General features: G+C 45.0%; 5 protein-coding genes across 5 annotated transcripts in view; 3 read left to right on the top strand and 2 right to left on the bottom strand.

The window, feature by feature from the left end:
* LOC117579878 (dynactin subunit 1) overlaps nucleotides 1-18,658 on the top strand; it is a 31,942-nt gene extending 13,284 nt beyond the window's left edge. The window contains exon 5 of the mRNA XM_034266001.1: nucleotides 18,642-18,658. The gene's annotated coding sequence lies outside the window, so the exon portion shown is untranslated. The remainder of the gene's footprint in view (nucleotides 1-18,641) is intronic.
* On the bottom strand, nucleotides 4,249-9,188 carry LOC117579880. The gene is made up of 3 exons (XM_034266015.1): nucleotides 9,159-9,188; nucleotides 7,726-7,884; nucleotides 4,249-5,457 (listed from the first exon to the last, which is right to left on the bottom strand). The coding sequence occupies exons 1-3, from the start codon at nucleotides 9,168-9,170 to the stop codon at nucleotides 4,249-4,251; spliced, it is 1,380 nt and encodes a 459-aa protein (XP_034121906.1). The 5' UTR covers nucleotides 9,171-9,188.
* On the bottom strand, nucleotides 10,148-10,898 carry LOC117579886 (adult-specific cuticular protein ACP-20). Its single transcript, XM_034266022.1, has one exon. The coding sequence runs from the start codon at nucleotides 10,875-10,877 to the stop codon at nucleotides 10,284-10,286; it is 594 nt and encodes a 197-aa protein (XP_034121913.1). The 5' UTR covers nucleotides 10,878-10,898; the 3' UTR covers nucleotides 10,148-10,283.
* Nucleotides 12,123-12,914, top strand: LOC117579885. Its single transcript, XM_034266021.1, has one exon. It carries the CDS (start codon nucleotides 12,178-12,180, stop codon nucleotides 12,817-12,819), a length of 642 nt encoding a protein of 213 aa, XP_034121912.1. The 5' UTR covers nucleotides 12,123-12,177; the 3' UTR covers nucleotides 12,820-12,914.
* A 4,578-nt stretch (nucleotides 18,659-23,236) lies between the features above and the next one.
* On the top strand, nucleotides 23,237-24,904 carry LOC117579881 (prostatic acid phosphatase). Its single transcript, XM_034266017.1, has 5 exons — nucleotides 23,237-23,536; nucleotides 23,669-23,752; nucleotides 23,806-23,964; nucleotides 24,025-24,552; nucleotides 24,611-24,904. Exons 1-5 carry the CDS (start codon nucleotides 23,237-23,239, stop codon nucleotides 24,809-24,811), a joined length of 1,272 nt encoding a protein of 423 aa, XP_034121908.1. The 3' UTR covers nucleotides 24,812-24,904.
* Nucleotides 24,905-25,148: the final 244 nt, after the last annotated feature.

Raw genomic sequence — 25,148 nt, 5'->3', positions numbered from 1 at the left:
ATATAAACACGGGCCATAAGCTACCTAAAGTCATAATTTTAAGCTCCAGTTTCAGTTTCAGCTCTCGATAATCCTGCAGCGGCTACTGCTACTGCCATGTGAATGCCCCGCTGGCAGCACGCATACGCCATGTTGTGCACACACACCCAGTCACAGTCGCAGTCGCAGTCGCAGTCTTTGGCCCAGCCCAGCCCCAACGGCCTTTCTCAAAATATTGTGCGACTTTTTACGAGAATACACGCAATATTCGCAGCGATATTTGCACTCTAACTAAACTGGTTTTTAGTTTATTTATTTCTCCAATCGTAAGTGGTAGAATTTGTATGTAGAATTCTTAGTCCAGATTTGAGTTTGCAGATTCGAGAGCAAGAAACATAAAATCAGCAATTTTATAAATATGTTTGGCAAATTTTGAAATGTTTGCGCAGCGCAACGGCTCTATACGACACGATCTGGTGTTGGCTTTTGGTCCGGCCCATTTGCGATATTGAATGAACGACAAACCATCTAGATATAGTAGGATTCGCTGATATACTCGTATGCGTATAAAGTTATATGTAAATGATCCGGCTTACGGCACACGGCTACAGCTCGAGCAAAAATCAAGATTTTTCAATTAAAAACCGAAAGGAAAGGGAGCAGAGAAGGCGGAGGAGTGTTGTGGCGATGTTTGGGCGATGTATTTCGTCATGATGTTAAGTAGGCATGGTCGTGAGCCAGCACCATGGGCAGCTGTATAGTAGATCTGTGACTCTATAAAATCTCCTGCTCTCTCGTTCCACCAAAATCTTACGCAACCCCTTTGCAGTCGCAGTCGAAGTCGCAGTCGAAGTGGAAGTTGCAGTTGCCGATCTGTGCGTGTGTGTGACAAAAGCGTGGCCTAAACTAAAGTAAACTCGTCCAGCAATGCCTCTGAAGTAGGTTAAAATCGGAGCGCAGCTGACTGGTCACTCGATTTTCGGCTATGTCTTTGCATTTGCAAATGTTGAAAAATTAAAATTCAATCAAATTGCGAAAACTGTTGCGAGTAACAGCTCAAAAGAAACAGCATACAGCACACCCCGCATACAGAAAAAGAAAAGCTGGGGCCGACAGCCCCAAAACATGTTTCATGTTCAATTAACAGCAGCGGCGGCAGCGGTTCACTTGGAAAAAAGTATCGAAAATCTTTGAAGGAAGGAGTAGGACACCATCCATGTCTTCTCCTCGACAGCCTTTCACTCTCTCACTCACAATTTCGGCGATTTTGCCGATGCTCCGATACCAATCGCCGCGTGCCGCCACTGTCCAGCGAACTTAATTGCTTCACAAGGTTTATCTTGTGGCACTAGCTCTCGATCTGGTTCGGCATTCTTTTCCAATTGCACTTTGGAGGCGATTGCGTGTCTTGGGTCTGGGTTTTGGTTTTGGTTTTTTCTACACTTTTTGTATGATTTTTCATTTATTTTTTCTGTTGCGTCTGGGCTTCTAATTGAAACGTCAACGCGTGTGCTGCTCAATCAATTTTCCAGCCAGCCAGCCCGCTTATGGCCGGATTTATTTTGGATAAAGCTTCGCCTGAATTTTACATCTGACTATCCGAACTATACCAGGAGTTGCGCTTGAGTTGCGGTATGCGTTTTGCCCGGCATGCGGTGTCAGAGCAGACCCCGCAAGTCAGGGACAATGTGGCAGCGATGGCAGTTTGAGAGGTGCCACCAAACATGTGGCAGACCTCAGACTCCCAGACTTTGTAGACAGCTAATTAAATGCGGTCACAGCGATTGAGGGACGATGACAGCTAAGGTGGATACCACCGATGGCAATTGGCCCAGCTGACAAGCTTATTAATTAAATATAACATTTCTGTTGGTTTGGTTCGTTTTACTCAGTGACAAGGATTTTTCAATTAATATTTATTATTTTTACACAAATTGCAGTACATTTTATGCATATTTCTCAGTCCTTAAAGGAGCATTTTGTTTTTAGATCACTTTCAGGGAATTTTTAGTTACAATTCATTGAATTTGAGAGGAGCTACTGCCAAAATTTGTACTTTTCCATTATCTTAGAAAAACACCAGAAAGATGTCTTCTTCGTCTGAGAATCGTTATCTTGAAAACATTAATCGTTGCGTTACGGATGGCCTTGTTAAGACTGCTGGAGGCATTGCGATGGGTGCCACAGTCGCCCTTTTGTTCATGCGTCGTCGTCGCTGGCCTGTCTGGATTGGAGCAGGATTTGGCATTGGAGTGGCCTATCGAAAGTGTGAGGAGAACATGAAGTCGCTGAAGTGAAGCCGCCGAGTAAACAGAGAAGAACAAAACGCAGGCAGCAACTTCTGCCAGTTGGCTAATTCCTTGCGCTGCGGGAAATTCGACAATTTTGTGTTTATTCGGAATTTAAAATAAAAAGAGGTTCTATGTCTACTTAAAGCATGCAATAATTATTTCTATAAATTATAATCACTCTGTAGACCATTTATTTTTGTTGCCATGGAACTCCCTTAGAACTCTAAAAGCGAAACTCTTGACGTCAACCCCGCAACATACTTTCAGTTAGTCTCGAGTGTCACATACATTTGTCATAATTAACACAGATTAGGCATTCGTTTCGGCATTCTCAATGAGTGCTCTGTGCTGCACTTGTTCCCACCTGCGGATAGTCGCCAGATAGTCGTCGCGGCTAATCCAATTTAGCTAATCTCTGCCATAACTAGTTCGACCAGAGATCAAGTATTCTAATTACTGGGGGTACTCGTACTCGTACTGGCACTTTTTTGTCAACTCAATATTTTTGTGTGTTTGCGTATGGCATTGACTTGGATTTGACTTAGATTTTCTTGCAATTTTGTTGCATAAATTGAAGTCTTGGCATGGACTCTGACTGTGTGACTGGTGGGGCTGGCTCCATCGAGTGCGTTACAGGGAGCAAAGTGTCAAATGAAGAGGGAGAAACAAAAAATTGATTGCTTATATGCAAATTGCTCCCACATTGCCGTTGCATTCTAGGCGAACCAGTTTCTCATACTTCGACTGTGAATCCAATAAAAACTTAGCCGATTCCAAATGGATGCTCATAGACGGCGATCACAACTTACTTTTGCGCATTTTATGGTCGCGTGAGAAATGTCTGACAATCGCTAGAGTGCAGAAAATTCTCAGATTGATTCGCTCGAGCAGAGTGCATCGGTGTGTGCAGAGGCGTTGGCAACGCAAACGCTCCCAATTAAATAATTTACAATCTTCTAGATTAGGCGCCGCCTCCGATATGCCGACATTGAACGTATGTAGTTATGACTCACAGCTGCACTGCACTCATATCTGGTTGACTCTTGAGAGTTAGATCCGGTTTGCGGCTTACTGCAGTAGTTGGCCAAGCCAAGCCAAACCGATGTCGATCCGATCCGATGCGATCCGTTTTGAGTGGCACTCAGTGGAAAAGCTGCCCCGCTGACACGCACACCTTTTAAGGATGCCTGCGCAGAGAACGTTGGCCAAGAGCAATTAGCTGGCTAAACAAATGTGAGACAATTCTCCGAAATGCCTGCATGGCACGGGCATATTGCATTCGGCATAATTTGCTGTCATATTGAATGCATTTCAGAGCTACTACTTCAGTCTTGCTCTTACTTAACAGAGGTATTATGCATATATAGGGGAAGTGGGGAAAAGCTGTAGTAAGTATGTGAATTCTTTTTTAATAGATCATTTATTTGATCACTGAACTTTCCCTTTGACTATGCAATGATTGATCCATGATCTAGTTCTAACGCACTGCTTTCCCAGCTCTAGGTTAGGGTATTCCCTCGCTTAATTCGTGGACTCTTTTGTGGCTATTTTGTAGTTGTGCCGCCAACTTGGAATAATTAATGCGAATTGGTGTTAATTTATGGTTGTCGCTTTCGTTGTTGGATGGCGTTGCCATGCCGCCGCATGGCATAATCAGAAAACTCAATTGGAGGTTGGGCCCCACTGCGAGAGACAGAGATCAGAAGTCAGAGATCGCTGCTTTGCTTGTTAGCAATTTCCTGTCAGCCCACGAATTTCTTGCGTATTGTTCAATATAATTGTTTGGCCTGACTCCTATGATTTATGATGTAAAATCCCCGCAAGTGCAGCTGCTGAAAATCGGGGACTTGGTTTCCATTTCGGGGAGCGTTCATTTAGAGACAAATTCATTTATTTAAAACACAACAACTAAACGTAACAATAAATTAGGTCGAACAAAAAATAAATAAAGAAGGAAACACTACAAAAGATCTAAGATCTACACTCCACGCAAATCTCGGTGGCTGCTGGCCGCCTTGAAGCTGTGCCCTCCCGCATACATGGGCACCATATGCTTCTTGTCCTTCCGCACCATGCTCTGCACGAGGCTGGCCGATGCGACGCCCTGCTCATCATCGTCAACCTCCTCCGCGAAATCCTCGAACTCGTCATCTAGCAGTTCGGGAAAGAGGACGGGACCCGCCTGCTGCGGCCGCTGGTTACGCTGCTTGGGGCCCAGACCTGCCTGTGGATGCGGCCTCAGCTTCTTCGGCTTGCGCTGGAAGTAGCTGGAGTATTCGGGGCGCACGTACGTCTTTGCCACGCCCTTGTACTTGTAGTGCTTCAGGCCGGGCGTGGTGTGCACCACCTTCTTTTGATGGATGTGGTTGGAGATGGGCTCCGGGAGGCTCTGGCGCGGCTTTGAGGGTGAGTAGCTGGTGTGCAGTGCCTGCTGTGGCGGCGATGCCTTGTGAATATAGTTGTGGGGCACCTCCTTGGGCTTGTAGTAATCGTAGTACGGATGCTGGTGCTGGTGCTGCGACTGTAGCTGGTGCTGGTGCTGGGGAGAGCTGGTGGTGTAGTGTGGACGATACTCCTTGGGTTCATTGACTATCACCGCCTTCCAATCGCCCTCTTGCACTGGATAGCTGGGCTGCAACTTCTGCGCATAGTCACTCTCCTGCTTTTGTGCGTACTCATTCTCCAGCTTGTGAACGGCAGCGATCTCTTTGTAGTAGTTGTCACGGGCCTGTTGCAGTCGATCGCGAATGCCCGGCTCCAGCTCCATGGGCACCTGCTTGATGCGGGCATGGGGCTTGATCTCCACCAGGCTGGGAATTTTCGGGTGTGAGTGGGTGAGATCTTCAATGGGCCGCTTCTGCTGCTTGATGTCCGAACTGAGAACGATGTGCTCCTGGTCCTTGCTGTAGTGATTGATCTTCGACTGGCTGGTGTCGTCGTTCACTTGATTGCTGCCCTCCGGCGTCTCCTCCGTGATGGGATGGGAATTGGCGCCCACCGTCTTGACAATGGCATTGAAGCCCTTCTTGGCATCGGCCGTGTAGTGAACGGTGCGTATGGAGCCATCCGGTTCGAGGATACTATAGTGTCCCTTGACACCGTCCTGATCGCGTGATTCCCACTGTGACTTTACATCGCCCGTGTGCAGATCCTTGACTCCATAGCTAAACGCATATCCCGGATGTTCCTGAGGGAGACAAGAAAACGAAGACATTTCTTATTAAGCAGTCGTTGCCCATAACGCACTGAAAGACACGCTCCCATGGCTCAAACCGCACCTCGAAAATTGTACAGCTAGACCCCAATGGCTATGTCAAAGTTTTCATGACAAAAAAAGAAAAAATTCCAAGCCAACGAAAAAATGAAATGAAACAAATGCAACTTTTTTGTGTCAAGGCAAAAATCGCGCTGTGCACAGTTTGAGAGCCACTGAAGGAGAGGCATTGGGTTGGGTTGGGTGTTCGGCACTCTGGTAACTTGGGGGATTGGGTGTTCTTTTGATCTGAAGCCGCCGTTGAAAGCAAAGCGCCTTTAGTTGGACCTCGTCGAAACGGATCTAGAAATCTTTGATTTGTTAGAAAATCAACTTCAAAATCCACATCAGAATATTTAAATAAAGTTGTAATCATATCAGTGCACTAATTACTGTGTCTAAACGCAAATGGCTTTCAAAGAATCTTAAATGACATTTTAGATTGTTATTTATGGGCAGCTCACCACGCATTAACCCCATAAAGCGAGCAACTAAATAGCCGTAACAAAAATTTACATAAATTCAATTAATATAAAAATGTAGAGCATTCGTTGTCATTTCGGACAAGTCGGCTGTATGTTTCTCTCCTTCTCCGAGCAGTGAGTGTAGTGTGTGTCTGTCTCTCTGTGTTTTCCCCTTCTTTTTTGGCACCTTTTGGTTTTTAAGGCAAATTGCAAAAGTTTTTCGCATGCTTTGGCGCTGGCTTCAATTAAGCGCAGACGTCCATAAATGGCCACGCACAAAACGCATACAAATGCAGCCGCGATGCTGGGGCTGCCTGCTGCCTGCTGTCTGCTGCTGCTGGCTGCAGTTGTTCGCTGCCTATCAATTTTAACTCTCTGGCCCCTGTCGCTGTCCGGACAAAACAAATGATTACAAGCGAGTGTAACCTGAGCAGTCAGTCAGCTGTATATACGCTAAGATATATACATATATATAGAGTTTTTAATAAGAGTTGCATAAGTCGGAGCAGCGGGGCCACCCAGGAGATCATTGCGAGTAGCTAGCACCGCGCACTGTATGTAGTTCCACTCCCCAGTTGGTGGTCAATTGCCTGCTCTTTTTTGTGGGTGCGTGTGAACTCTAACTCATAAATTTATGAGATATATGTGCAAAAATATATATGGTTTGTCCGACTGGGCGTATGTGCAATATCAATCCACAATTACATGCAAATTACGCATACGCAGCGTTGTCAACATTTTGACAACAAATCGCACGACAGATCGTGGGAGCAACAGGTAACAGGCAAATCAAAAATAAATTTCTGACAATCCCGACAGTTCCAAAGGCGTTTACCCCATCGGCGCGACAGACAAACAGACAGACAGCATGGAAAACATTTTAGCATTTTTGTTGCTGTTGTTCGCAAAACGAAAACGCACCTTGTCACAGCCTGAACAGTTACAAAAGAAAAGAATTCAATCTTGCCACGGGGCCTCCTTTCGCTTCGTTGCTGGATTGGAGACGGAGGGGCAGAGATCTCGATCGAGATCGTAGGTGCAGCAGCAGGCCTTATATGGCGCCCCCGGGCTGTCGAATTCAACGATCGTGTGTGCACGCAAAACGCATTTTCGGCTACCGCCCCACCTGTCTCCCCCCTCACTGTCCCTCCCAGAAAAGACAATGGTCGGGGTCGGAGTCAGAGTCGGACGGCCAACAAGTTGATTTATGTGGGCGGCATCGAGAAAGATATTGAACATTTCGCATTCGAGGTACGCATGGAACAACATTCACTTTCAATGACGGAAAATGCGTTTTCCATGATCCAAAGATTAGCAAAGGTATTTATGGATCGCTTTTGATGTATTAATCGTGGTTCGTCCGGTCCATTTTCCGATAGATTGATCAAATATTTAATTAACTGTGAGCTGTCATGATTTATTCGATTCAAAAGTCGTTAGGCGATCATTTTTTCGTTGCTGATTGAAAGAGCGGAATGCAGCGTACGGATTAAAGTTCTTTAATCAATGGCGATTTGTGGGAATGGCAATACTTTTGGGGTTTTAAAACGTTCATTTAGTTAATTCTCTCCTATTTCGCCATAAATCGAAGCCCAGCCTCTCATTTTGTGCACTCTTTCTCAAACTTTGAGCCACCGTACCTGTGTGAATATGAACAGATATTCCTGACACACATTTAGTATGCTCAATGGATACACATGCGTAATATTTCCTCGGGGGCTGCTGTGTGTTCACTTACATATTGCGGAGCATACTCCATGGTTTCATCATCGTCGTCGGCGACCACAACAGGTGCCCCGCCCCGGATTGCGTTCACGGGAGCGGGCCGTGTCCCCAGGCAGGCCAGGGCCAGCAGCAGGAGGAGGGCACGCAACAGGGGCGGCAAATGGCTGGTTATCTGCAAAAAGGCATTTAAGCGAAATATGAATGCGTTTTTATCAGTCGAGCGCTTAATAAACGGATCGATAAAACGAGTTAAGCAAACACACCAAACAGTTAATAAATTGCCTACAAAATTATTACGCGAGCTTTGCCCGGCCAGGCCCGACCGGCCCAGAGGAAATCTACGGGAGCAGCAAAAGAAAAAAAATTAAGGAGTCGCAAAAATTAATTGGACAACGAACGGAGGCCCCCAGTCAAAGTCCCAGCAGAAACCAAATCCCAGACCATGTCATACAGCGTTGTGACAGTTGTCAAATGGTAATGGCAAAATACACCTTGCTGTCCAAAATTAGGCAGACAGATAGACACCGAGGCACATTTGTACCGCGCATATGACAGCGAATGCTTGTCTGGAGCCCGGCGAAAACTTTTTGGAGATTGATGGCTTTGCTTAAGACCAGTAGCCTGGCTCTGCTCAGGTCTGCTCCGTTTCGTGCCGTCCATCTTGGCACTCTAGTGTGTCCAATCTCGATTTCGAGATGGAAACGGGTCTGGCAGGATGCCGACCATTTGCACCGTACAATTCAATTTTCCCAATTGCAATTGCCTTGCCATGCATTTGTTTCTTTTGCAAATTGCAAAATATTTTTTTGGACATTTTCGATTTGATTTGATTTTTTCGGTTGCGAGATCAGCCGCAGTCATCGGATCGCCCCAGTCTCTCGATTGGCATGTGTCCAGCTCTGCCGTTAAGGAGGGAATTGAGATTTTGGCACTGACTAGGTTTAATTAGCACACTGAGAGAGCCCCCAAAGCCATGTGCATATTTCACGAGAATGGCATGTCCAGCATTTCGATTGATTGCGGCTTAACAAATTATTTGGAATCCGTTTGGACAAAGCAAAACGGAAATCATTAAATAAATGAACATTCATTTAATTCATTTAAAACAGTTTAATTACTTCAAGACAGAAACATGAATATGAAGCATGCGTTTCAGAGAAAGAAGTCCTCTAAATGTTATCAATATAACAAGTTGAAAATGTTTTTGAAAAATTGAAATTTAATTTCCAACTGATTCTTATTCGTGTTTCTTCCGTTTATTTTTGGTATTCCTATGGCTTCCTCATTGCATTATTGTCTTTATTTTTGTGCATTTGCATTCGTGGACATTTGCACGACTTTCACTCAAAAGTGAAAGTTTTTGTTTGCTTAACTTTCGCTTGATATTTATTTTTTCGTCAATAGCAACGCTACCTTTTCTTGAAAATTGTTTGACCCAAAACTTACATAAAGTCTCATTTTATTTAATAATTTCCTCAATTTGTATATTATTTAAAAAAACACTTGCACACATTCACTGGGCGTTTAAAAACGCTGGGAAAACGCGCTGCAGTCGCTCGACTGCTGTGTCTGCCGCTGGTGCTGCTGCTGCTCCTCGTCGTAGTCTCAATGTCAAGGACAAAACCGTAATTAAAGCGTTTGCGCGGCATTGCAAAAGTATTTATAGATGAAGACGAAGTCAGGACCGGCACAAAGCTTCGGTTTCGTTTTCCCGGCGACAAGATTTTCCGGCTTCACCGGTTCCACTTCCAGAGAGACGTGCAACAAAAAAACAGCGATGCGCTGCAGCAGCTGCAGTGTGGATGCTGCAGTGTGGGTCGGCTTTGTCGCTTCCTAAGCCCAGTCTAATTGACAATTATTTGAAGCTCTCCGAGCCTCTCCGGTGCGGAGGAAACCCGTTTCGCTATCACCACTAGCTCCCTGACTGGCCGCCCGGCCTGGCCCGGCTTCCATTTCATTTCATTCCGTGCCACACCAATTTGGCCGTCTCAACTTTTGGTTTCAGCAGCAGCAGCAGCCTCAGCGGCAAGTAAAAGTCGTCGATGCCGTTGCTGTGGCTGTTGCTATTGCCGTTACCAGGTTGTCGTCGTCAACGCTTCGCTGCAGCTGTCTAATGGCATTATAAAATTTATATCTGCCAGCATTACGTTTCGACTTTACATAAATTAATGGCCATTTGCTCTGCGAATGTGTCTCTGCTCTGCCTGTTAATCCTAGTTATCCGTATTAAAATCAAGTCGGAGCGACTATAACATAGCATTTGATCAATGGTGGTGAAGCTTTGATCGGGCCATTTGCCACAGCATGGCGAAATTTTCCCAGGCGGACTAAAACCCGACCGGATTACTGGCTTATCATGGAGAGCTTTCCTTCAGATTTTCGGTTTTAAAATCAAATTTTGAGGGGTAGAAATGAAATTTTGCAGCTGATAGTGCTTTGTCGGCTATTAAAACTTGTTGCTTATGTATTTCAATAAAAAATACTGTATGTGTATAAAGAGCTTGTTCTGGGTCAGATAATAGAAATATGTACTCGTATGTTGTTCCATTGTTTGCGTATCGGTTCCGTCAATCAGTGCAGTTGCTTCACGCTCACATAGCTGCTGGCATGGCCGTGTCCGCCGTGTCCGCCGTGTCCATAGCCGCCATATTGCGCCACATCATGTCCGTAGCCGTAGCCGGCTCCATAGATGCTGCCCTGCCCGTAGCCCTTCTGGTAGACTTGAGGATGATAGGCGTGGCCTAGCTTCTTGACAACTGCATTGAAGCCGTTGTGATCGTCTGCTGTGTACTCCACCACGCGGGTCGTGCCATCGGCTTCCTTCAGAGAGTAGCTGCCCTTGACCTTGTCGCCATCACGCGTCTCCCACTGGCTCTTCTGGTCACCAGTATGGGCATCCTTGACTCCATAATCGAAATGATATTTGGGATAATGGTGAGGTTCGTGTTTCTCGTAGCCGGCATAGCCATGGCTGGGATACCCGTGCCCGTAGACGCCTCCATACGCACTGATCACGTCGTGATCGTAGCCGTATCCATGACCCTTGTGCACCGGCTCCTCGTGCTTGGTCACCACACTGTAGCTGGTCGTGTGTCCTCCATAGGGAGCTGCCAGACTGCCAACCGCAAACATGCCCAGCACCAGAGCAGAGCAGAAATATTTCATTTTGATCGTTGTTGTCGAAACTTTGATGAGGTCTGCATATTCTTGGTGGGTTCTCTGCTGGTTTTTATAGCCACAAACCCAAAGAAACCATCGGGTGGTCATTCTCTTGGCTAAGCCATTCACTATTCGTGTTGGCAAATTTATTAATTACTTTACTAATTCATAATTATCTACCATTATTGTTATTGGCCATTGAACAGAACTGTCGGAAATAAATGGTGTGAGTAAAGTTCGTTGCTCTTGCATTCCATTTTGGATTGGTAATAAAATATCAAACAGAAAAGTATTGTATTAGAATTATTAAAAACTATTTAAAATACAAATTGGATGCTCTACACATGATGGGATGAACACAGATCAAGCCTTACCATAGGAACAATTGTTCTTGAAACCATTATGATGTGATTTTAATTTTTAAATCCATTATATTTTTGATTTAAGTTTAGTTTTTATAGATCCCTTCTATATTCGCCAGGTTTATAACTCTAGTATTCGTTACACAATTCTCTGCAATATTTAAACCTTTTTATGCCTCGAAAAATGTAATTCTAGCCGTTCTAGGAAAGCGATCGCTTATTTCATAATTTGGTAACAATGACCCTCGCGCATAGTCAGTATGAATCATAAATATTTAGAAAACATTAACCACTAGTTACCGCGTTAGCACCCAATTCGGAAGCATTGGACCCCCCAGGTCGATCCGCTGACTGCTGACTCGGCCAGTCCGCCCTTCTCTGCCACACTCATTCTTTTCCCGCCACCCTGGTCGGTTGGCTGTCTCAAGGTCACGATGTAGTGAAGTCGATGGGGCAGGCAGACAGGCAGCAAGCAAAGAAACGCAGCGAGGCGAGGCTTGGCTTGGCTTGGCTTAATACTAATTTGAAAGCGGGCCACACTTGTTGATTGATTTCTAAGCAACAACATTAGCAACAACAACAACAGCAAGCATTGCGCTTTTTATAGTTGGGCGATGTTCACGCCCCGTTTATGGTTGTTGTTGCTGTTGCTGAGTGAGCCACAATTAATTTGCCAATCGCCCAGATTATGAATACGAATGAGGAAAAATGAAAATTTGCACAAATATTTGAGGCATTTTTCGATCCATTTTTTTGGGGCTCTCACTTATTTTTTTCTAGCCTATTTAGCCTCGAGAGTAGAGTGTAATTAATGGACTGATAGAATGGGCCGAAAACTAGGTATAAAAGCATTGGGGAGCGTATGTTGGGCATCACAGTTCCAATTGCCATCTGGGCCAAGCAAGTCATTCAAACAGGCAAAACAAATCAAAATATCATCTAAAATGGCCCAAAAGCTAACGATCCTCTGTGCCCTGCTGGGAGTAGCCGCTGCTAGCTACATTCCCCATGGCGGCTATGAGCACGGACATGCAGTTGGATACAGCATTCAAACGCACCACGAGGCGCCAAAGAAGTGGCACGATCATCAGGAGCAGCATCAATGGGCGGCGGCACCTCAGTACGGCCACCACTGGGAGGCAGCTCCTCAGCAGCAGTACAACCACTGGGAGGCAGCACCACAGGCACACCATCAATGGGCAGCAGCAGCTCCAGAGGAGCACGGCAAGTGGTCTTCATACCACGAGGAGGAGCCGAAGCACCATCCAAAATACCAATTCGATTACGGCGTCAAGGACACCAAGACCGGAGACATCAAGCAGCAGTGGGAGACCCGGGATGGCGACAAGGTCAAGGGAGGTTACACCATGAAGGAAGCCGATGGCCGCACCCGCGTCGTAGAGTACACAGCCGATGACCACAACGGATTCCAGGCCACAGTCAAGCACCTCGGACATGCCGACAATTTTGAGCACAAGCAGCAGGATCATGGCTACTCTCACGGCCATGGTCATGCCACCAGCTATGCGGATGTCCAGCAGGAGATCAACAGCAAGTGGCAGGACAAGAGCAGCAAGTGGTGGTAACAGAACTGACTAGAGAAAATGAACCAACAGATGATTCCGACTGACAAATTATTGTAAATATTGACAAAATTATGAACTTTAGTTAAATAAATCGAAGCAAAGTGCAAGAAAGTGCGATAAAAATATGGGAAAGATTGTTGTTCCTCAGCTATAGACAATGTTTTTCGGAATTTCCACTAGTTGAAGACTTGGCGCGTATATTTGAATAAATGTAATGTAACTTCAATGTTAATGTAGAAATTAGGCAGACACACTGGCGCAGTGCAGCGCTCAATTATGGAACTATTTTATCTTACATGTTTACGTTTTCTACACTTGAACTGCTTGCTTGCACGCTGTCGTTAAGCAGTGTGCTGTAAAGCCGTCCAGCCGTGAAAATTTAAAATTATGCACCAAGCAGTTCATTTGAAATGTTGCCTGTCTGCGATGTGTGCGAATTGTGGAAATAGTCTCTTCTCTTTGGGAACTTGGGAACACTTAAAAGTCTTTAGATAAGCTAAAATAAACTCCAAGCAAATACTCAAGGGCCCCACATCATTTTTACCCCCAGTTGACAGTATTTCCTACAAACATTGATGCAATGCTGACAAGATAAGCAAAGAATCTGCCGCTTGTCATATAAATTCATCAATTAAACATTAATTTATGCTGTGAAGCAAAGTTTTGCGGTCACATAAATCTACGAGTGTTGTTTGTCCCAGACTCTAACCGCAACAATTGCTGCTGCTGACCTCAGGCCGAGGGCCAGAGCCCGAAAATGATTGAAGCCGTCTCGAAGGGTAAATTCCATTTCCAATGCTCGGAGGATAAGACTGCCACCGAAATGTAAATGATGTTGAAACATTTATTGGTTACACCGAGAACATTTCCAAGCCGCGCGATAAGCGACAAACTGTTGACAGTTGGGATTTGGTCTGGCAAGGGATACGTTCGCTCGAATTTATTCTGCACAGCCAGCAATTGGCGGCACAAGTGGAGTGTGTGTAAAGTTTTGGGAAGGGATATCCTTGCCTTTGGCTCATAATTTGCAGCTTCTCCATATACTTTTGGCCAGTTGGGTCTTGAACCGTGTTTCCCCTGCACCTGACGTTGCTTCGTTTTTATGGTTTCATTAAAAATGCAAATGAGCAGTGGAGATTGCAATCGTGGCGCTGGCCAGGCGACCAGGTGAGGTCAGAAAAAGAGCAGACACAGACACAGTGCAATTTATGCCAGAGGTTCAGATTCTGAAATGTATTATTGCCACTCTGGTGCGAGTACATCGAATATCATGTGAAGTTTGTGTGCTGCAGGTAATTTATTAATTTGATAGGTCAAAGTTTTGGCTGTATTTATCTTCAGCTAGCGCTGGTTAGAGTTTGCCACTGGATCAATTATTTCTGCAAGTGTATCTCCCCCTATATCCCTCCCACTTCAGCGATTTTTGTGCCACTATTTGTTTGCGGGGGCTAAAGGCGTTTGCCAGACATAGAGACCAGACCGAAAAAGAGAGAGCAATAGCTACAGAGAAGCAGATAAATGGAGACAGTACAAAAGCAACAGAGAAACAGAGAACTTCAGAACAGAAAGGCAGCTCGAAAGCTGAATTAAATCGTCGAAAGTTCAAAATGAATGAAAGCAGCGAACGACGAATAAATGAATGAAACGAAATGAATCCCAAAGGGGTGAACCGAATGCAGTGGCTGGGTAGGGAGTAGGGGATAGGGAAGCTGCAGTTGAAAAGAGCAGCTCATGGGAAACTGTGATCCTCTTTCGCCTCTCTCCATCAACTTGTTCTCCAGATGCGGGTGGTCCTTCTTGCTTGTTGTTATGACAGGCGGAGTTTAAGGAGGAGCCGTGCAAAGTTTTGCCTGATTTCGGCGACGCTCAAAGTATAATAATGTGTCGCAACGACCCCTGCGATCCTCCTGCACCCTTTCTCCTTCTCCGAGTGTGGATGTGGGTGTGCGGCGTGGTCAGGGCCGTGGAAAAGTGCACGGGGGCGGCTGGAGCTGTTGCTGCTTCAAGTGCACACTTTCTCATGGCTTAGCACTTTGCTGCATGCCTCGTTGGCTTTTGTAGGGTGACGGCGGCGGTGGCTGCAAGAGGAAGTGAAGCGATGCCGAGCCTCACCGAGCCTTGGGCTGGAGACAGTGAGAGTGAGACGGCAATTGCAACAAATAATTTAATTTTATGCTGGATACAAACAGGCAGCCGGCAAACGGCAAACGAATGAACGAACGAACGACAACGGAAATGCCACTTTACGGCCTGTTTGACGGAAAAGTGGACGTTAAGTTGTGAATATGATGATGGAGATGAAGACGAGGTCAGTTGATGATGATGGGCATGGCCGATGATGGTTGGGCTGGGCTAAAGGCAACTGAAATATTGCGCATACGCCCCCGTGGGGCGCCCTGCAGACACAGCGTGGACGAGGCGCACAAATGGCATTGGGGTTAAGCTATAAACTGGCCTCAATGTCATACCAACCGGAGATGTTCTCTATGGCACTTGAGCGACATCAAAACGAAGGATTAGGTTATAAAAATGTTGCCTTTTATGCCTTGATTATATCATATGAATAACATAATTGGATGATTATATGAGTGGTTTAGTTGCTTGCAAAAATTCGCTCTATAAAGTGTAATTCCTAATTCCTACGAAAACTATTTCCACTCTTCCCGCTCTCTTTCAATGTCTAAGGAAAAAGAAAGCTCTTGCATATACGCTAATTTCTGACCTTCTTTATTGGTAAATTTATTTCTTGACTTGTCCCCAAAGCCTCTCTACGTCACCCCATTCCTCTTGCAGCACAGACTCTAACCGATTTCACGCCCTTTTGGACAGCAGACAAATGCCTTCGTCAGAGCGAGCAATCAAATGGCTGAAGCGCAAAATATAAAACATAAAATATGATTAACATATCAAAGCCAACAAAAAAGATTCTGCCAACGCAGACACAAAAAGCACCCCATCCCATCCCCCGCGTGTGATTGGGGGCGAAAAAAAAAGGAAAAAAGGCTGGGAAACAAAGGATAACGAAGCATGGAATTTGGGTCTGGCAAACCGAAACTGACCGCCTCATAAATTTCAACAACTACTACAACAATATTAATAGAAAATTCCGGGAACGAAGCGGATCAACAAATGAGCAAATATCAAAACCTATAAAACCATTTAGTCAGATGAGCGTGAAATTTCACTGCCATCGCAGAGGGTATTCATAATTTGACAGGGGTCCTGTGCAAAAGTTCGTTGAGGAGTCACAGGATCCACTTTAAAGATTGGCAAACAAGATGGGAATCATGGGAGAGATGAGAAGTGGAGTGAAATGGTCAGTGCAGAACGAAGAATGGCCACAAATTTTGCAACAACTGTGCGGCACTTTATGAGTGTGCCACACCCACATGCACACAGAGAGGGAGAACCCAGTGTCAAGCAGGCTGGCAGCCATGACACTTTTGGGGCAGCGTTAAATAACATTTAAACACAGGCCCAGGCCACGTACCAGAGGCGTTACGTGTGTGCATGGGCTTTGGCCTGCGCCGGCCGGGCCTGGTCTGGTCTGGACTAGAAGGATGCGGGCAGGCCAACATGACGCAAGGAGGCCTTGCCAAAGCAGAACCAAAACCAGAAACATTGGCTTTAGTTTTTGGCGGCTCTTCCCCAGCCCCCCTCTTACGACTCTCTGCTGTTCTTCTGGCTTGTCCAGTCGCTGTACAGGCATGTCCCGGGCTGCTTATGATGGCAGGAATTAAATTTCATTTAATGTGCCGAAACTTTCCACACACACACAGGCCCGGTTCCCCACCCCCCCACACACATGTGGCAGTGGCGTCTGTGGCAGCATTTTATGATAACAAAAGCAGGTCAAAGTGGAAGCCAAAAGGCACTGCCCACACACTGCCCCTGCTCTGGTCGTGTTGGTCAGGCTCAGGCCTGACTACTTGCCGCCTGCAACGGCAGCCAACAAAAAATATGATTATTTTGCGTAATTAACCTAAAATTATATATGTACGAGTATTTATGTACTGTGTCAGTAGTAGATTTAGCCCGAAGGTCATCCTTGATGGCCATTAAAAATGCTTTAATTATGGCCCAAACAGATGTTGGCCAAAGACAAAAGAAAACTTTTGCTAATGGGAAAACGTTGAGCGGAATTCGAAATGTGAGGAGCATTCTGGTTTAGGTTTTCACAGTAATTTCGATGAGCATTTGGGGTATTGAAACGTGGAAATTCCCGCTGGACTACTGGAAACTTCGCTGCGATTTTACTTGGCTCGTTGTACGATCTGTCTTCAGTTTTCTTTCACATGTTTATCGCTAAACTTCCAAGTAATCATATTGATATGATATGATACCCATTCAATTAGATGGTCCGTCCCTCCATCCAACACTTTACTCATAAACCTCTTAGCAGCCTTCCACTCCACCCTCCCAATTGTGGCATTAAGTCGGCACATTAAGTGCTTTAGCTTGGTCAGCTCCATGGCTGAATTCGTATTTTTTAATAAATCCCCGGCAGAAAACAGAAGGAATCCTGGGCCAAGAAACTGCAGCGACAGGCTCAAAAAATAATTCCCGTTGCTGTGGGTACTTCATCCGCCTACTGTTCGTTCTCAGTATTTGGCCAAAACCCATCTACCACAAAAAGGTCCACTTAACGCTTGACTAGGCACAAGGTCGGCCAGCAGAATCAACAAGAGCTCTGCTGGAGCTGGGCGGACTCTCGATAGTTGGAGGGGACGAGCCACCGGGGGAGCTCTCCAGGGAACCAGAGTTTCCCAAGGATAAGGTCCAAGAAATTGGCAAGGAATAGCACGCCGCACGGTTGAGGGCTATGCCTGGGCACTAAATTACGTTTAGTGGGTTAATAAAATGGCAAGCACTTTTATGCAAATTGAATTAAATGAAAGCCGAGGCCCAGGCCGGTAGCAGCATCCGACAGCGGTCGGGAGTAGAAAAACATTTAATGCATTATTTATAAAGGATTATCAGGATTCAGGCAGGAGAAACCGTTACCCTGGGCGTCATGCATGGCAGCAGAGCAGGAAGTCAACCTCTGCCTAACGAGGACAACTAATTGCCGCTGACGACAGGAGATCTGCCCCTCCCTCATCTCTGATTGTCTTCAGAATTACAACTCCATTGTTGTTGCCTTTAATTATATGCATTATGAGGCTCTCATTAACAAAGCAAATGAAGAAAAGTCGAGGGTTCAGCTCCGTCGGAGCACTGAATGCCAAAAATGAAATGAAAGCCCACTCCGGATGCAAAACATATAATTCTATAAAACACCTGTGCATGTGTGTGTGTGGGAGTGCGAGAGCGGATGCGGGTAAATATAATTTAAATTTATAAAGCCACAAGAAATGTGAAGTACAAAAGCGAAATGGAATGCCTACTGTCATTCGCTTTGCCCAGGCGATAATTGTTTAATATATATTTAAATAGGCAACGATTCATTATCAGTTGATAGAGCCTGGACTGTTATTATACGTAAATCGCTTCAGTGATTACTTAATTGATTATGATCCAGGAGAGAGAACTGACAACTGGCACCGCAGAACCGGTATACCCTGCGATTTGAGGAGCTTCTATGGCAGCCCTACAATTAGGCTTCCTGTCCCAATACAAACACGTATATAAATGTGTGTATAAATGTGAATATAATCGTGGGTGTTCGTGTGTGGCCTGTTTGTGTTTTTGAAGTGAAAGGAAAGTCCTTTTATGCGAACAATTTCTTTTTTTGTTTCGCTTGAAATGATTATATACGAGGAGAGCCCACATACGAGTATGCATGACAGTTTACATAATTAACTGACAATGGGTTTATGTACACAAACAAACAAACAAACAAACAAGCAGACATGCATACAGATGTATTTATGTACATATGTACGGGTGTGTATATGCATTTTAAACATACATAACCTTTCCCCTGTCACTGCCCCTGCTACTGGCTACTGGGTTTCTGGCTTCAGGACTCTGTTCCCAGCCAATTCTCAAAGGACTTAAGTTAATTATCACATTTTTTACACACAATTTTACTTTACATTGATGTCGTGCACAACAAGAACGGTGTGTGGGGGAAGGTAGGGTGGAAAGTAGACAGCCTCTGGCGAGGAACAGGGACAGGGGCTGGGTCAGGGTACAGCAGGAGTAGCGGGTGTAGGCCAAGCATTAAAGCGTAATTATGTGTATAATTTTCTGTAATTTGCTGTGAAAAGCTTCGCGGTAACGCATGAGATGAACGCATTTAATGAGACCAGCGCCTCCCACCCCATCACACACTGACCCCATCACGCAAGCTATCAATCCAAACGAAAAAGTTAAATAAACTCATTAATATGCGATAATAAGGCCAGACATTAAATGATGGGTAGATGGGTGTCACAGGACCCCCACTCTGAAGACGAGTCGGATGTGCAAAACAACATAAAAGGTTTCCCTTTTATTGAAATCGACAGTCCAGATATTGCCTTAACTTTGATATTGCCTGGGTAGATCCTCATTTTGCGCGGGACCCTCATCATCATCATCCGCATCACTGATGATATTTCCATCCTCATCGCCGAAAAGTCTTCGCTCAGCGATTTCCATCTGGGTCTGGAGAATAGCTGCTATCGTGTAGGTCCTGGATATATATTCCGTTTCCCTTGACTGACTTTAGGAGTTTAGACGTAATGGATTTTCAATAGCTCACTCGATGAAATGGAACAAGCTCTGTGCGAGCTCTCTCTGTCAATGATGACTGCAAAATGCTCCAATTAATAATCAAAACTTCTATCACTTGATAATCTTATTGAACCTTATATATATTATTCTACAAAAGATGCCTGCCAAGTACTCAAAATATCCTGCACGAATGATTTTGGGCAGCGATGTAGCCAATCCATTCTGCCCTCTTCCACGCGAAGCTTTCATTGCCTTCACTTTTCATATCATGTCCCTTCGCAACGGCCATTTCCGCTATGGCAACCTTTTCTCCAGCTCCTCAGCCAGTGGAAATCTTTTTCCTTTATGCCAATTGGCAGGTCACACCAATTGAACTTTAATCGCTGCTGACTTTTGTCATTGCTTTATCGTTTAGGCGACAACACAGAGGGACTCCTTTCCCCTCCCCAGACACACAGATGACTCTCAGGCGCTTGAACGTGGCCAAAAATAGGAAAAAAAGAAAACGCGGTTCAGACCTAATCCCTGAGCGCCACTGGGGTCCGGTCTGGTTCTGGCCCTAGTCGGGTTCGGGTTCGGGTTCGGCGCTCTTTGTCTCATTGAATAGACGCCGGCCACGCCCCCTTTGGGTCCGCTAGTCCCCGATCTGTGTGTGTGTGTGTGTGTGTTTAACTACGCGTGTTCGAATTTGTATGTTCGTCAGTTAGAAATTTTCGGCCATTTCAGCGAAAATTTAAAAAAGAAAATCCACAGACAGTGTCCATTGAAGAGAGAGAGAGAGAGAGAGAGGGAAAGATGGAAAGAGTGGGAAAGAGCGAGAGCCGAGAAAGAATGTGTCGTACAAATCTTTGAAATTGCTCTACCGAGAACTATTTTCAATGCGTCGGAATCAATAAATTTTCCGAGCCATTCGCGGAACGGTTTTGTCTGACAATTTGCCGGAACTTCCTGGATATCGCCCTGGTGCCATGCTCCTCTAGCTTGCCCATTCTGGGCCTTCCAGTTCCCTCCTATACTCCATCTCCATCTACATCCATAGTTTGTGCTGTCGGTAATCGTAATTGCGGGTCTGATAAATAGTAATGCCAGAGTGTGGATGGATTCTGGTGCCTGAAGATGCTTTTTCGGAGCCAAAACGTTTGCCCATTTTTGCCCGTTTGTCTAATGCACGTTTTATGGGGAACTTAGCACGTGTCTACCACTACTAACCACCCCCTCGACCAATCCACCCACCCCTCAACCTTTGACCGGCAAGAAATATTTTATTTGAAAATATTTTTCGGGTTTTTTTCTTTTATTTGTGCTGGATGCTACTTTCATTTTGCTGCAGCAGCAGTGGCGCAGTGACCATAAATTTCAGTGAAAGTCATTAGCAAATAGGCTTAAGAGAGTCATTCAGCGATCTGAATACAAATTCCGTGTGCGGAGTGGGGGGAGCATGTGTCTGTTTGGGTTGAGAACTAAGACTATAGAATCGCAATTTTTTATACGCATTCGAATTCTTTAGAATCGATAATGGGTGTCGCAGGTGTCGTAGTGGAAATGCATAATATGTAATGGCATGTTATTGAAAGAAATAAACAAAAATATATTCGTATAAAAATAGATAAGAAACAACTATAAGGTTTTCTGAAAACGAAATTTTTGGTTAGATAATGTGAGACTGAGGAAGTGCGAGTGGAACTTTCTACGCAAAAAAAGTACCCAGGGCCAAAGATAAGAAAGACAAATAAATTAATAATAATAAAAAGTACAAATTATATTTATAGCTTGAAGTTGTTGAAGCTCTGCTCTGGATTTGATTACATTTTTCGAATATTAGAAAAAAATTACAATTTAATAACCGAATGACTCATTTAATGTGAATTCTGGAACCACAAAAAAGTACCTAAATTTATGCAAAATAAACATTCAATTAAATATTGAATGTACTTTCACATAAAACGTCCAAGGCCAATTTGTTTTCACTATTCGCCTGTGAAAATGTTAATCGCTTTTAGCTGATGCAATTCAAATGTCAATTGCGTTGATCCATTACTTAATTTAGTTGTCTGTCATGTGCACAAAATACGACTCTACGTATAAATTAGATTGAACTGAAATCAGAAACAGCTCAAAACTAGACGAAAGTTCACAGACCAAACAGACACGAGTCATAAGAAATCACTAAATTGTAGAGTATTTATTTAGCGCCCAGCTGTGTTTGGCTGCTGCCAGTAATTGTACACTTCGGAAGCTGGCAAAGACACAGTTATCGGCTAACGGTCTCGGGGCTGCCATTAATTAGCCATAAAATTCAGTTTAGTCAATTAGCCACATTGCAAAGCCTCGATGCTCGCGCTCACAATAATGGCAGCTCTGACAACAGGCTTACCCTGTGTCGTCCAGGTAATTAGCTCGAACCAAAATATAGCCATATATGATGGGCAGCAGGCGGAGGGAGAGCAAGCAGGGGAGCGACACATCTAGAGCTACTTCTGACGTTAGAAATAGAGACGTTTGCAGAACTTCTTTATTTGCCGAACAAAAAAAGAAACCAAACAACTTGTTCAAACAGCGCTGCAAATAAGCAACATAAAATGATATTCTGATCTCCACCATCCAGCGGGTCAATAGAGCGAAACAAGGCAAAAAATTAGTTGAGCAAAAGCACACAATACATCTCAAATTTGTTGATTTTTTAGAGCACTTTGAGTCAGAGATGGGAGTCTGTGGGGGGAGTTTTGTGTGCAAAAGAGCCGAGAAAAATACAAATTTTATGAGTAGTTTCAGTTATGCCACTAACACCCTGTGATTACTAACCTAGGACAGCCAATACTGTATTATATCTGCTCTATCCGACAAAATCCCCACAATTTGCGAACGTTACTTGCCTTAAGTAATTTCCCAATCAATTGTATGAGATTAATTGAAAATTTCGCATGATTATATATAATTATGCCATTTATTATCCCATTTCCAGCATGTGTACGCATCGAACGAGGTGTTCTGAATACACAGCTTCACAGCACTGCAAAATGTGCACCCAAATTTGTAGACAGTTATGTGAGCCATGAAAAACCGAACCAACCCCCGGCATGACTTGATCTGGACACCCCATGATCATGGGGTGGCCGGGTAATAACAACTTGTCGGCTGTTGGCTGTGGCTGGCAAAGAAATGAGCAAAAACCTGTCCCACAGAGGGCGGGTGCAAGGCTATATATAGAGACCCTTGTTGGGGGGTTTGGCTGCTGGACGGATTGGCCACCGATAAACCTCGTTCCGCAAAATATCTCGTAATTACCAGGTTGAATGAGAAATGCCCAATTAGTTGGAATTTTTTGTTGTCACTTTTGCTCGACTTTGTTTCTGTTTTGTCAGTCACTAGGCCTGGGGCCAGGGGCATGGGGTTTTTGGTTGGGGCTTGAGGCGAGTTGATCTCGCGTCGCGTTCGGTGGAAAGTGACGACGATTGTCAACAGTTAGTCAGCGGCAATCACTGGACGCAGCCGAATAGACGAGCGCGGATTTATCTCTCTTTTAAGTTCTCCGTCTCTAGCTGTCAGTGCGTTACTTCAACTCCGGTCGCGCTGTGAACTGCACGCGCCTTGCAGCGCCCCATAAACATTTCAGACAGAAATTAAACAAACAATAAAACACACAAAAATCCTGTATTTTATGTGCCTGTGTGTGCGTGCGCATAACCTGAAATCTGAACCTCCACTTCCGGCTTCGTTTCGAACTTGAGACTTGTATAAAAAGGAATATTCCCTCAAAATGATATTCGGTCGCTGGACTCGTAAGCAAATACTCACCATGTTCGGTCTGGGTGGCGCTGTTTTGGGTGCCATAATTGTGATCGCTGTGCTCAACAGCAATGTGTCTTCCGAGGAGCTGTCCCGACACGATGCAGCCACAGCCAAGTGCTTTAAGACCAGCCCAAATACAACCCACTCAACGCTGGAACTAGTGCACATTGTCTTCAGGCACGGCATTCGCACACCCGTGGATACGTACCCCAACGATCCCTATTTGAAAGATGGCTTCAAGCCAACGGGCTGGGGACATGTCACCAATGTGAGTAGCATCAGCAGGCTGATCATGGGAGGTGGCCACATTGTATACTTACTGATCCAATTAAGACATCTGCTGGTTATCTTATCCGCTTTTATCAGAGTTTAAAGAATTATGGCCTCGTCTCTATTTTAGTCTGGCAAACGAGAGCTGTACGAAATGGGCCGCTGGCTGAATCGTCGCTACAGTGAGTTTATGGGACCCTACTACAGACCCGATGTAAGATTTATGTACTTTTTGGTTGCCAAAATGTAACAGTTTGAATCTCTTAGCGTTTGCATGCACAAGCCACAGCCTCACCGCGCGCCATGATGTCCCTCCAGACGACGCTGGCGAGCATGTTTGAGCCGAAGGGAACTCCAATGGAGTGGAACAAGAAGCTCAACTGGCAGCCCATACCCATTGTATCGGAACCTTTAGATCAAGATTCGGTATGTTCATCTCTAGAGTTGTATAATTCAAGCAGTGTGTAATGTTTCCCTTTGCTGCAGCTCTTGCTGGTTCGGACGCCGTGTCCGCGCTATTTTGAGGCCTGGGAAGAGGTGTTCAAGCGTCCCGAGGTGATTGCAGAAACGAAACCATACGAGCAAATGTTCCGGGAGCTGACCAATCTGACTGGGATGCCGGTGAGGAATGCCGAGGATGTCAACTCCCTGTACATCACACTCCTGGCTGAGAAAGAGTTTGGCTATGAGCTGCCCGCTTGGACCAAAGACTACTTTCCCGATCGCATGCAGTTCCTGGCGGAACAGAGCTACATCTATAATGCCTACACACCGGAGATGCAGAAGATCAAGGGCGGACCCTTCCTCAAGCGCATGTACAAGGAGATGTCTGAGAAGAGGGATGGCAGTCTGAGGCCCAAGGATCGTGGAATGTACATCTATGCTGGTCATGACTGGACTGTGGGCAATATACTATCCGCCCTTGGGGTTTGGAAGCGTCAGATGCCTAGGTTTGCGGTCATGGCCATCTTTGAGACGCACAGAGATAAGCAGACTGGTGAATACTATGTGGAGGTAAGCAATTAAAAGAGACTGTATCTCGCTTATTGTGATTTCCCCTTCGCTTTCACAGATCTTCCTCCGCAACGACGAACACGGCTGTCTGGAGCAGTTACAGCTAAGAGATTGCGATCGTCAGTGCCCCTTGAGTCGCCTCATCGAACTGAGCATCGAGGTGCTGCCCAACGAGCCAATGGAGCAGCGGTGTCGACCCCATAGCCCCGATTTTGTGGAACCGCCGCCGCGTCTGATCGATCAGAATGCGGGACGCTAGCCATAATTGGGTACGGGCAATTTTCGCCCTACGGCTGCTCAGTCGCCATGCTCTCAGTATTATAATGGCAGTCGAATGGGAGTTGTGTATAAACAAATTTTTTTTTTTTTTTTTTTTTTTTTCTCTCTCTTTATATTTACAATCTGTTTTTAAACAATAAGTAAATTGTATAATTAATATTCAATTAACAGAAATAGCAGTTTTCCAATGAGCCCTGCTATTATATATAACATCTTTTCAGTTTGTTGGATTTATCTATCAGGGATATCGAGAATGTGGTATCTTTTCAGTCTTCTTACTGTTAGGCTATTGTCTAATAGACTTAAGGCTAAATTAT

The sequence above is a fragment of the Drosophila guanche genome, unplaced genomic scaffold (genome assembly GCF_900245975.1).
Source record: "Drosophila guanche unplaced genomic scaffold, DGUA_6, whole genome shotgun sequence".
In the NCBI taxonomy this organism is placed as follows: domain Eukaryota; kingdom Metazoa; phylum Arthropoda; class Insecta; order Diptera; family Drosophilidae; genus Drosophila; species Drosophila guanche.
The sequence above is the reverse complement of the archived record's forward strand: the minus strand, read 5'-3'. Positions and strand labels throughout refer to the sequence as shown.

Excerpts from the sequence above, each read along its gene's own strand:
- LOC117579886 (XM_034266022.1), bottom strand. The coding sequence starts at position 10,877 with ATGAAATATTTCTGCTCTGCTCTGGTGCTGGGCATGTTTGCGGTTGGC.
- LOC117579880 (XM_034266015.1), bottom strand. Across the intron at positions 5,458-7,725 it reads TGGAGTATGCTCCGCAATAT|GAACATCCGGGATATGCGTT; the intron begins GTAAGTGAACAC and ends TGTCTCCCTCAG.
- LOC117579885 (XM_034266021.1), top strand. The coding sequence starts at position 12,178 with ATGGCCCAAAAGCTAACGATCCTCTGTGCCCTGCTGGGAGTAGCCGCT.
- LOC117579881 (XM_034266017.1), top strand. The coding sequence starts at position 23,237 with ATGATATTCGGTCGCTGGACTCGTAAGCAAATACTCACCATGTTCGGT. Across the intron at positions 23,537-23,668 it reads GCTGGGGACATGTCACCAAT|TCTGGCAAACGAGAGCTGTA; the intron begins GTGAGTAGCATC and ends TCTCTATTTTAG. Across the intron at positions 24,553-24,610 it reads CTGGTGAATACTATGTGGAG|ATCTTCCTCCGCAACGACGA; the intron begins GTAAGCAATTAA and ends TCGCTTTCACAG.